Source organism: Panthera uncia, chromosome B4 (genome assembly GCF_023721935.1).
Source record: "Panthera uncia isolate 11264 chromosome B4, Puncia_PCG_1.0, whole genome shotgun sequence".
Taxonomy (NCBI): Eukaryota; Metazoa; Chordata; class Mammalia; order Carnivora; family Felidae; genus Panthera; species Panthera uncia.
The window spans coordinates 126,886,251-126,898,997 of record NC_064809.1 but is presented as its reverse complement, the minus strand read 5'-3'; the positions used below and the strand labels follow the sequence as shown (position 1 = coordinate 126,898,997).

The 12,747-nt window shown below is 48.6% G+C and overlaps 1 protein-coding gene across 4 annotated transcripts in view; it reads left to right on the top strand.

Moving 5' to 3' along the window:
* The first annotated feature begins 6,010 nt into the window (after positions 1–6,010).
* Positions 6,011–12,747, top strand: part of RBFOX2 (RNA binding fox-1 homolog 2) — a 281,688-nt gene continuing 274,951 nt past the window's right edge. For all 4 annotated transcript variants that reach the window (XM_049626258.1, XM_049626259.1, XM_049626256.1 and 1 more), the window contains exon 1: positions 6,011–6,287. In XM_049626258.1, the coding sequence (XP_049482215.1) occupies positions 6,102–6,287 (186 nt within the window). In that variant the 5' untranslated portion in view covers positions 6,011–6,101. The remainder of the gene's footprint in view (positions 6,288–12,747) is intronic.

Here is a 12,747-nt window from a genome sequence, read left to right as displayed (position 1 = left end):
ACAATTATAGCAATGACCGTAATGCAAGTTACATGAATGTAGTCCCTCTCTCTCTCAAAATATCTCGTTTTACTGTACTCACCCTTCTTGTGATGATGGGAGACAATAAAATGCCTACACAGTGAGACGAAGTGAGGTGAAGGACGCAGGTGTTGTGGTGTAGAATCAGGCTACTATGGCTTTCTGACAATTTGGCAGAAAGAGGATCATCTGCTTCCAGACCATGGGTACCCGAAACGGCAGAAAGCAAAGCCACCGATAAAAGGGGACAATTGCGTCCCCTATGGCCCCACAATAGCCTGTGGTGAGGTGCACCCACTTCGCTCTTCCAGTCTCCAGTCTCAGTTTGAGGACCACAGCTGGTACTGACTCCGGTCCTAGTGATGGGATCCCAACTCCAGCACTCTTAACCCCCTAGCAGAATTTTTCTCTTGGTGAACAGTGCGGAATCCCTCCCAAGCCCTTGCAGGCACACGAGAATTTGCCCACTTTTTATCGGAACCCTTATCCTAGGAAACTCCTCCCCACTTTTATCTTATTTTTAAAGTTTATTTACTTATTTTGAGAGAGAGAGAGAGAGAGAGAGAGAGAGAGCAAACATGAGAGCAAGGGAGGGGCAGAGAGAGAGGAAAGAGCGAGAATCCCAAGCAGGCTCCACACAGTCAGTGCAGAGTCCGACACGGGGCTCGAACCCAGGAACCATGAGATCATGATCAGAGCCTAAGTCAGAGGCCCAACTGACTGAACCACCCAGGTGCCCCTACTCCTCACTTTTTTTTTTTTTAACATTTTTTATTATTTTTGAGACAGAGAGAGACAGAGCATGAACGGGGGAGGGTCAGAGAGAGAGGGAGACACAGAATCTGAAACAGGCTCCAGGCTCTGAGCCGTCAGCACAGAGCCGGACGCGGGGCTCGAACTCACATACCGCGAGATCGTGACCTGAGCCGAAGTCGGACGCTTAACCGACTGAGCCACCCAGGCGCCCCTACTCCTCACTTTTAAAGACCCACATGAAACATAACCTTCTCAGTGAAGCTTGTCCTGACTCCCCGAGACAGGACGAGTTGCATCTTCCTATATGCTTCTGGAGGTGCTGGCATATATAATAGTCATATTAATAAGGATAATAGGAGTAATAATAGTAGTAAAAAGGTCTAAGTTATCATTTACTGAGTGTATCTATGAACCAGGTGTCGTGCTAAGTGTTTTGCATGCATTATTTAATGCTCAAAAGAACCCTAGGGGAGAGATACTGTTATTATCCTCAGTTTATAGATTATATGAATTAGGAGTTAAGTTTGGCTGCAGGTAGAAACCTGTTCACAGTGGCTGAACCAAACAGGACCTTATTTTGCTCAAATAACGAAAAATTAGAGGTAGATGGGCTAAGGCTGCTATGGTGGCTCCATAATATCATTCTTAGCATGTGGCTTCTGTCACTGTGGAGACAAGACATCTGCTGTTTTCCAATCTGTGTTCCAGGCAGGAGGAAGGGTAAATGGTAAAGGGCAAAGAGGCTCTTCTTCTTGTGGTTTTGTCTGATTAGCTGGGAAGGGACGCTGTCCCATACTTACCTACGTCTTGCTGGCCAGAACTGTGTGATGTGGCCACCCTTAGCTACTAGGGAGCCCGAGAATTCTACATTTTTTTTTTTTTTCTTTTTAAAGCTGGGCAGATTTCTGCCCTGAACAAAGCTGGGGGTCTGCTAGTAAGGAATAAGAGGAGGATGGATATTGGATTGGGAACTACCCAACCTTGTCATACAAATGAAAAACACAGGGCATCAGAGATGCTAAGGATCTTGCCCAAGGTCAGATATGTGGTCAAGTTAGATTCCAACCCATGTCTGTTTGACACCAGAGGCCATTTCCTTGACGGCTATGAGAGATGACCTCCTTATTTGTGATGCGTTACAATTGTCTTTTTTATTTGTTCCTCCCTTCCCCAGATCGTGAGCTCCTTGGTACCAGGAATCGATTTTACTCATCTTGGTATCCCAGACTCTTACCCATAGTTTGTTAAATGGATAAGTGAATAGGGGCGCCTGGGTGGCTCAGTCAGTTAAGCATCTGACTTTGGCTTAGGTCATGATCTTGTGGTTCATGAGCTTGAGCCCCGTGTCAGGCTCTGTGCTGACAGTTCAGAGCCTGGAGCCTGCTTGTTTATGATTCTGTGTCTCCCTCTCTCTCTGCCCCTCTCCCACTCATGCTAGGTCTCTCTCTGTCTCTCAATAAATAAATAAACATTAAAAAAATAGATACATGAATAAATGTCAGGACTTCAGTAGTTCCTTCAGCTAAAAATTCTTTCTAGGAAAATATTCTTTAATTGTTCTCTTCCTCTGGAATGTTTTATAACCTGTTCCCAAACAAGTGGCTGTACATGTATGTGCAAGAAATAATCCTGTCTTTGTGCCACCATGAGTGCCTCTGGCGTCTTCTATGACTTACAGGCTCCTAGTCCTTCTTTCCTTACATGCTTAATGCTTATTTACAGAGTAGGGTCCAATTTCTCTTTGTTCTGCCTGGTCATTCAAACATTCCTATGCTACATCATTGTATTTCTTAGGGACCTGTGTGCTACTTGAATAACACTAATTTGAGTCACAAGCAGCCCTGACCCCAAATCTCATTTCTTGCTGGGTCAAAGAGTAGGCCGGAAGGTATTTTGGCAAGGCAGATATGGAGGGGAGGAGAATTCTTTTTTTTATTTATTTTTTATTTTTATTTTTTTAATATTTATTTATTTTTGAGACAGAGAGAGACAGAGCATGAATGGGGGAGGGTCAGAGAGAGAGGGAGACACAGAATCCGAAGCAGGCTCCAGGCTCTGAGGTGTCAGCACAGAGCCCGACGCAGGGCTAGAACTCACGGACCGTGAGATCATGACCTGAGGCGAAGTCGGACGCTTAACCGACTGAGCCACCCAGGCGCCCCTGAGAATTCTTAAGATACCAGTTTAGAAGGTAAAATTTTCGGAAAGCCAACCACTGGTGTCCTTAGGTTAAAAAAAAAAAAAGTCATTATTGTTCCACAGGCCACCGGGAAACATCCTGATTTTTCCACAAAGCCATAACGTTTGGTTTGAGAGTTTCAAGCCCCATCCGCTGTGGGGTATTGACAACAGGGACCCCTGACTTAGGTTGGTGCTGCCTAATTCAGCTCAAGAATAGGCTTGCAGGCATCTAGACTTCCAACTTAATGGCCCACATAGCAATATGTTTTTTTTTTTTTAAACTTAGTTTTTTTTTAAGAGGTGGGGGAAGGGTAAAGAAGAGAGGGAGACAGAGGATCTGAAGCAGGCTCTGAGTTGAGAGCAGTGCGGTGCTCAAAACTCCTGAACCGTGAGATCATAACCTGAGCTGAAGTCGGAGGCTTAACCGACTGAGCCCCCCAGGAGCCCCCCAAGTAGCTGTATTAAGAGATGTCTGGGCTTCTTTTGCCAGCTCCATAGGCCTCTAGCCAGTAGCTTACAATCACTAAACAAATTGGATGATAAATATTTACCCCTTGTTAAGCCGTCGCTATATGTTAGGCGCTGTGCTAAGTGCTTTATTTTTGTCTCATTTCATCCTTAGAACAACACTGTGACTATTATCGTCATCTTACAAAGAAGGAATATAAGGCTTAGTGAAAATAAGCAATTTGCCCAACAGAGCGGTTGCATGAAGGGGTGACTTGGGGAGCTCTGTCTGCTCGTCTTAATCTCTAGCAGCTGCACCAGTAGCCACCTTATGTAAATTTAAAAACCCACAGTAGTGATACTGATACTCTTTGATCTTGATAATGAACTTTTTTTTTTCACTCTCATTCAAAATGTGAATAAAATGATCACAGTAATAGTAATAATAACAGCTAACGTTTATTGAGTGCTTACCATAGGCCAATCTGTTTGAAGTTCTACGTGTGATAACGCATTTAAGACTCACGGTAATCCCTTCAGGGAGGTGCTGTTATTATCTTAATTTTCAGATAAAGAAAGTGAGGCGTAGAGAGGCTAGGTAGCTTTTACAAGGCACCATGACTTATAAGTGGCAGAGCTAAAACTTGGCTATTTTTATTGATCTGTAATTTAGCTTAGGTTAAAAAAAAATGTGCTTGCTATGAAAACTTGGCTTCAAGGCAATTCTTTCAGTTTTTTCATCTGAGCAAGGTGCAGGCCCTAAACCCCTTCCAACAGAACTTCTTAAGTCATCACTGGGCCAACATCATATGGGTAGTGAGTGGTAAAACTTGGATTCAAACTTGTGTTGGTCTGATTCCAAAGTAGGGATCTTTACCATTGTACTGTTCCAGCACTAGCCAGGTTAAACCCAAGTTCAAAGGACAAATCATAGACCCATCTGGAAATGCCCTTAGAAGTCATCTAACCAGGGTTTTTCAACCTCAGCTTATTGACGTTTGGGGTGGATAACTGTTGTGGGGACTATCCTGTTCATAGCAGGTTACTGAACAACATTTCTGGCCTCTGCCCACTAGATACCAGAAACCCTTCCCCCCCCCCCCCCCCATGTAACAAACAAATATGTCTCCAGGCGTTGACAAGTGTCCTGAAAGAGGAAGGGGAAGGGGAAAAATCACCCTGTTCACCAACCACTGGTCTTAAACCATCACCTCGTTTCACAAATGATGGGGCAGGGGTCCAAAGAGATGAAGTAACTTGGTTAAGCTAGTTAGCAGAATCCAGGTCATTTCGCGAAACATCACTGTATCCCTATAATGTACACAGCATAGGTGGAACTCAGAGGAAGTAGATGCCCGCTTGGTCCTTAAAGTCTGGTAGGAGACAGAAGCTATTGCAATATCTCTGATTGTACGACGCTGAGAAGCAATAAAGTGTCATACAGACAGCGAGGTGTAGAGAAAGAGACTAAATATGACCTGGTGTCCCGAGATCTGAATCTGCCACTTTTTACTTGTAGTACTTAACTAAGCTTCAGGTTCATCATCAGTGAAACGGAGATCATGGTATTTACTCTGCCTGTACCATCAGCTTCAAAAGGGGTCTGTGAACCCCTTGTGCAAGCTGTAAAGCTCTTACAAACATCAGGTATTATTAAGATGATCAGGAGTGTGATAATAATGATTAAAGTCTTCCAGAACTGGGGAGGGCCACGTAGTGGTGTCTTCATTCCTGGACCTTCCAACTCGAGATCCCCGTTCTTCTGCGGGAGGGGGAGCTGCCAAAGAGCCCTCTTCCACAGTGGACCTCGTTCCTCGCCCGGAGCCAAGGCGGCCACCTGGGCGAACTCGGGTCACAGCTCCGCGAGACAAGCCCTCCCCGGCCCCTGGGCCTCTCAAGCTCCGCCCGCCCTGGATCGCGGCCCCGCCCCTAGAGCTCAGGCCCCGCCCCCTCCGCGCGGGCTGGCGCTCCAGCGGCGCGGCGCCTCCAGGACAACCCCTCGCCCCGGCCGGAGATTCCCGAACTCCTCCGATCGCTTCCCGGCCTCCCTCGGACGCCCGTAGCGGAGGCGGCGGAGATTGCCGAGGGGCGCTGGCCCCGCCCCCGCCGCCGCCCCCGCCCCCGTCCCGCCACAGCCTCCCGCGCGGGCTGGAGTCCCAGATCCCGGTCCCTCCCTCCTCCTTTCTCTCCGCCCGCCTTCCCGGGGCTGCCACAGTGGCGGGTCGGAGGCTCCCGGCCAGTCAGCTCGTTCCGGTCCCGAGCCCCTCCTCTCCCCCAAACAAACAGCCCTCCCCACGCCTCGGGAGCCCGGACCGCCCCCTTCCTCCCTCGGCCCGGCGTGTGGCGAGGGGCAGTGTGAAGGAGCGAGCGCGGGCCGGCGGGCGAGCTCCGTGAGTGCGAGAGGCGGGGCGCGCGGCGGGCCGGGCCGGGGTCGCGTGTGCGCGTGGGGGCGCGAGCGAGTGCCCGTCGCGACCCGCCGGCCGCCGCGAGCGAGCGAGTGAGCGAGCCGCCGGCGAGCGACGAGCGGCCACCGCCAGCCGCCGAGGGGCGCCGGGCCCGCGCGCGCGCACGTACGCACGCACGCGGGGGTGGGGGCAGGCGCGCGCCCGCCTGTCGCGACAGTCGGGGCCGAGGCCCAGGGGGAGGTGGCCTGTCGCGGGTCGCCCGGCTCCCGGAGGCGAGGGGGGCGCGGGCGGATGGCGGAAGGCGCCCAGCCGCAGCAGCCGCCTCAGCTCGGGCCCGGCGCCGCTGCCCGGGGGATGAAGCGGGAGTCGGAGCTGGAGCTGCCGGTGCCCGGAGGGGGAGGAGACGGAGCCGAGCCCGGCCTGAGCAAGCGGCCGCGCACCGAGGAGGCGGCGGCCGACGGCGGCGGCGGGATGCAGGTGACTGCGCGGGACGGCGCCCCGTTACGGCGGGGGTGCGGCGCGGGGGGCCGCGAGGGCGGCGGGGGCGCCGGGGTGGGCAGGGGGTGGGCCTCCGGGGGGTCTTGGCTTGGAGGTGGGAGGGGGCCGGTCCGGGCCTGTTTGGGAGGCGGGGCGGGCTCCTCGGGCTGGGAGGCGAAGGGTGCAGGAGGAGCCTGGTGTGTCCCAGAGGGTCTTGATTCCTAGGGGGGTGGCGGGGGGGGGGCGACGCGTGAATAGGTTTTGGGGGGAAATCGAACATGGTTGAGACGGATTCCATTTCTTCAGACCCTTCCTTAGTTCCCGGGGGTGGAGTGGAAGCCGGGAGATCCTGGGTCTGGTGCCCAGAGAGCCGCTGCACTGAGTGGGGGTGGGGGGCGACGGTGGGAAACCTCCCAAGAAGGAGTACCTTTTTGGCGTCTCCCGACCCACACGGGGATGGGGACGGGGAGCGGCATATAAAGAAGAGTGAAAAGGGAGAAAAGTCCTCGAGAGCCCAAAGGGGATGTGGCTTAGCTTGTGGGTTCAATCAGTTAGTTACACAAGGAGTGTGAGAAGTACGAGGAGTTTGGTGATGGTGTGGGGACCCCGTGGCGCTCGGTCTCATTAACTTTGTGGAGCACGCTGAGGAGTCTGGAGAGAGACACAGCACGTACCCCTCTTTACGTGGCGAGGGTACCGACCGGCTCTTAATGTCCTGGGGTATAAGTGTCCTGGGGTATAGGGCTTTTGGAAGACTGGATTCTGTGTTGCGGACTCCAAGATAAGCCGGTTGATTTGGGTAGAGAACGGAAAGGCAGTGATAATGTCAGTTGACTTTGTAGTTTGAGGAAGAGCTGAAACCTTCGTACCTTTCAGGATTTGGTCTCTGTTCAGAAAATACTTGCCGTGAAATGGTGGAGCTCACCTACCAGCAGTTGTTTAGAGATCTGCCTAATTCCCTTAGAATCATAGAATGTTACAGATAGACGGGACCAGAGACATCATTTTTTTCCCCAGGGGTTCTTGGTCTGGATAGACTTGGAAGATTCTTACGCAGAACAGTTTACTTGCACTTTTTTGGTAGGAGGGGAGGCCACTACTTTTCGTCTTTGTTTTTTTCTGTCCTCCCCCCCCCCCCCCCGGGGATTCAAGTCTCAAAATGCTTTGACCACCTCATTTTGTAGACGAGGAGTCAAAAGTCCAGAGAAGACTAGTGACTTGGCTAAGGCCACCTAGTTAGCTGGGTAGCAAAACTAGAGCTCGAAGCCCAGTCTTCTAATTCCTATTCCTGTGCTCTCTCCATTACACCACTCTTGGAAATCCCTGCTAAAAGACTTCCTGTGCTCTGCTCCCCGCTTTTCAAGGCTCTGCCTGACTTCCTGTGTTAGAGACCGAGCTGTATTTAAGCCTGGCGTGGCTGCTGTGTGCTTCTTAGTCTCCTTTGCAGAAGCCACTCTGTTAACTTGTGTTGATTTGGCTAAAGGCACCCTCTTGATGTTTATTTGTGAATTCTTTTGTTTCCCTGCTTTTGTTCTCCATCAGAACTCTGTCAGGCAGAGGAATTGGGAGAAGTAAAAGCCCAGGGCCTTGGAAAAAGTAGCGAGGAGTAGGAAGAGACTTCAGCTGAGGTGGGGGTTGACGTTGGCTGACCCGAGAGAGATGACTGGATGTGGGTGCTGGTGAGCAGGGTCAGCTTGGTGGGTGCACGTATCTGTGTGTGTCTGTGTTCATTCATTGCTTCTGTCAGTCGCCGTCAGCAGTGAGACTCCCTCCCCTCCCTTTCCTCTCCTCCCCTCCTGGGGCTAATTATTTGCTGGTTGCCTTCAAATTGGCTAAGGATAGTAGTATTTGGAAATGGAGCAGTGTGCAGGGACTTTGGAGTGTGCAGAGGAAGGAGGGGATTAGGCCCTTTGGGTGCAAAATGGGCAACTTAGAACCATCCCACAGAGAATCTTTTTTTCACTCTGCGTGTTTGTGGATCTTTATTTATTTTTCACATCATGCATTCTCATTGCTGTAGTTCTGACACACCGGGTCACGCAGGTAGTCACATCTTCATTGATTTAGCCCCCTGCCTTCAACAAGCTGTATGCTTCTGGGAAAAGCCCTTCTTTGGGGACCTGTTTCCTTAGTTGTAAAATTTAGGGTTTGTACATGATGATTTCTAAATTATCTTCTAAGAAACATATCAGGTTCCCTGACCTTAAGGTACTTGGTGCTTCCATCTGGGTGGAGAGACAAAATAGGTGAAAAATTAAGACAGAGAGAGAGAGAAAATGTGTGTGTGTGTGTGGTTTTGTGTGTGTGTAAGTCCCAGAGGAACAGGAGCAGAGATACCACAGGGTGGATGCATGATGTCACAAGTCATTGCATAATTTAGAGCCACAATACGCAGAGGATTTGTGCCACTGGGTCCAGAAGAAGGAGATGGTCATTCCTGCTGAAATGGTCAAGGAGGGCTTTATGGGAAGTTTGAAATCTGAGGCATAATCTGAGTAAAGGAGAAAAAAATGTTCATGAAAAGATAAAATTTAACCCTCGGTGACCTACAGCTCTGGTACTTTCCTATATCATTCTGATAATAATGGTAGGGTATTTAATATTCATTTAACTAATGTTTATTGAACAGCTGCTATGTGCCAGCCTCTGTTTTAGAGCCTAGGAGACATGGCAATAAAACAGACTCCGCTCTCATGAAACTAATAATCTGATGGAAAGAGACAGTAAAGAAATCAGCAACTGTTATTAGGGGGTGGTAAGTGCCAGGAAGAAACTTAAAGCAAGGAGAGGGCTAGAGAGTGAAGAAGATGGTCTGATAGGCGATCCTAGGGTGAAGTGAAGTGAGAGGAATGGACCATTCAGGTATTTGAGGGAAAGGGGTTCAGGTAGAGGAACCGGGGGTGCAGAGGCATTGAGAAAGAGGTGCACTTGACGTGTGTGAGAACAAGAGGCCAGTGTAGCTGGAGCAAAGGGAGCAGGGGGAGACAGCCTTAGGAGATGATTGCGGCTGTGTAGAAATGCCTTGTAGGCCCTATGTAATATGCACTTAAAAAAAATCTAGAGTAGCCAGTCTTTTTAGCATACTAGTATATGGGTTAAAGCACATTTTTTTTTTGAAATTTATTTACTTTTAGTATTTATTTATTTTTGAGAGAGAGGGAGAGAGAGAGGCAAGGGCAGAGAGAGAGAGAGGTGGGGACAGGATCCAGAGCAGGCTCCACACTGACAGCAGAGAGCCCCCACGTAGGGCTTGAACTCACAAACCGTGCAGTCATGACCTGAGCTGAAGTCAGATGCTCAACCGACTGAGCCATCCAGGTGCCCCACATTTTTTTTTTTTTTTTTTTAATCTTTACTTATTTTTGAGAGAGAGGCAGTGTGAGCAGGGGAGGAACAGAGAGAGAGGGAGACACAGAATCCGAAGCAGGCTCCAGGCTCTGAGCTGTCAGCACAGAGCCTGACGCGGGGCTTGAACTCACGAACTGCGAGATCATGACCTGAGCTGAAGTCGGCCGCTTAACCGACTGAGCCACCCAGGCGCCCCTTTTTTTCTTAAATCTTAACAAGTGGAGTTTTCTTGAGGTCATAGGTCCTTCTAGGAAGCCTTCCCTGACAACTGAGGTCACACCAGACTCTCGTCTTGCCTTCTGTTATTTTGGTGCTTAATTTTGCATCACCTTATGTTGTTCCTTGTCTTATTCTTGTTCTCCTAGTGAGACTGTGAGCTTCCAGAAGACAGGAACTATATTTTTTTGTTCTACCCTTTATAATATGTAACAGTTTTGGGTACATCGTAAGTGCTTAATGCCTGTGAAGTTAAAGTTTACTTTTTACAGATGATTAAGGGATGGAAAAGATCATGAAATTGAGAGTTCTTTTATGAAATTCCTCAATCTTCTGAGTGTCCAAGAATTAACCTTTTTTTTTTACAGAAAGAAATCGTTTACTGGGGTTAATGTCCCAAGACTGCTTTACTGAGAGGAACTACACCTCAGAGCTGTAGATTCCGAAGCTGAACCCTGTTGAGTTACTGCCAGTAAGCTTTTGGAGTAAATCATTTCCTTCCCAAAGTGGAGCATAGAGGACATGAGAGAGTCTGTGGTGCTTATGTTATAATCCTTAGGCTAAGAAGGAACCATGGCGGGGAGAGGAAGGATGGTACTTTTCAAGGTCAGTTTCCAGAAGCTTAACGTGGACCGAAGAGGAGTGAGCACAGCTCTGGAAACAGTACAGAAGTAGAGAAGCTTGGGGGGGCGAGGAGGGAAGAGAACATTTCAACCTGAAAATTGAAATATGGTTTGAGAAATGTAGCTGGTTGTTAAAGAGGGTGATGGAAATACCGTACCCTCGCCTGGTGGAAAGTTAAAATGCGTTACATGTATAGGTATGGGAGGTTCATTTCACTGTAAGCCAAGTCTGCTATGTGTGAAACTTGGGCTTTATGAAACATGCTAGGGAAAGAATTCTTTCGGTCAGCTCTTGTGGTGAATATAAATGATTTGATGAACAAAGATTCAGTTTTTGTGCAACTTTATAGGCACTTAGCTGCTGTATAAAAAAGGCAAGGTGCACCCTAATTATTACTTACAACTTTTAGCAAAATTCTTTATACCAGTGAAATGTTGGTATGTGATTATTATACGGCCAGCTAACTGCTTCTGACCATCAAGTCATAAATCCGGGTTAGTTAAGTGGGTTCAGCAGTTGTTCACGTTAGTGGTTGATTCTGGAAGTAGGAAAACTTTCTTCCTGGACTTAGGGCCAGGGTTCCCACTAGCCTGTGATCGCTACGTGTATGCTGTATTTCTTGTAAGAGTTGATCTTCCCGTTTTCTTGTTCCTGGGTTTCTTTCCTCCTAGGTGGGTGTCTCTTTGGACTCTTGTTTGGCTGTTTGGTGCTGATGCTGACCACGGTGCTACCATCGGAGTAGAGCTATAAAAATAATGTGCTTTCTTTCCAAGTAATTTCATGAACGATGTCTCACAAAAATTACCGAATTTTTCGTATCTATTTGTCTTAGTCTCCTCGAGCACTGTAACAAAATACCAGAGGCTGGATGGCTTGAACAGAAGTTTATTTCTCACAGTTCTGGAGGCTAGAAGTCCAAGATCAAGGTGCTGGCACCTTTTTGGTGTCTGCTGAGGGGCTCTCTTCCTGGCTTCTCGCTGTGCTCACATGGCCTTTTCTGGGCGTATGCTCCTGGAGAGAGAGAGAGACCTATCTCTGTCTTCTTACCAGGGTACTAATCCCATCATCAGAGTCCCGCCCTTATGACCTAAACTAAACCTAATCACTTCCCAAAGGCCCCACCTCCAAATACCACCACAACTGTGTGGGCTAGGGCTTTAACATACTAATTTTTGGGGTGGGGAACACAGACAATCAGCCCATAATACTACCAGAGCTGCAACTATTGATGGAGAAACTGAGGCACAGTCACTTTAAAAATTAGTGATTTTTGGGGCGCCTGGGTGGCTCAGTCGGTTGAGCATCCCACTTCGGCTCAGGTCATGACTTCGCGGTTCGTGAGATCAAGCCCTGCGTCAGGCTCTGTGCCGACAGCTCGGAGCCTGGAGCCTCTTCAGATTCTGTCTTTCTCTCTCTCTCTGCCCCTCCCCCGCTCACACTCTGTCTCTCAAAAATAAATAAACATTAATAAAAAAATTAAAAAAAATAAAAGTAATTTTTTTCAAGCCTCACAAGGAAGCCTGTGACTGTAAAACTCGAAAGGTCTTTGAGAAGGAGAAAGATCTGAATTCAAAGGAGGACTGTTCTTTAGGGTGACTCACGGGATTAGCCTGAGTTGAATTTGTGTCCCACCTCCCTCCCATCTTCCAGCCACCTTGTCATTTTTTTCTCTCGCACACTGACATGTGAACACAACAGAAGCTAACTAGAGATTTAACTTTCATTTTGGTATAAAACAGACTGGTGCAGACAGGCCTCAAGATAACAGGATTGGGGAGAAAGACACTACACTACTTCGTGTAAACAAGAATGTTGCCAGCGTGGCTCCAATTTGACACCTCTCAGGCCGTCAGTTTGATGCCAGGCTTTCATAATTTGTAGAAACAGTAAAGGCAGTCATTTTGGTGAATGGCTTTGCTTGAATTTTTGTTGATATATGCATTTGTAGAGCATAGTAAACGCCTTTATTCTGGTGCCTGTGTGCACTTCCCTCAAAGACCGGAGGGAAGAGCATTGGGGATGATGGGAAGGAAATGGCAGTAATTGGATGAACAAACAGATGGAGGAGGGACGGCGAGTGCATTTGGTGTTTTAGGTGGCCCCGAGGAGTATTGAATTTCTTATTCTTCTCCCCTACAGCCCCAATACAAGCAGGCAGCTTACATGGCTAAGGTTTCATTATCTAATCCATCACAGATCAGCTTGAATAAACCCATTGGCTGGCGCTGATCTAGTTAGGAGGGCAGTGCAAAGCTGCTTGAGCCAGGATTGG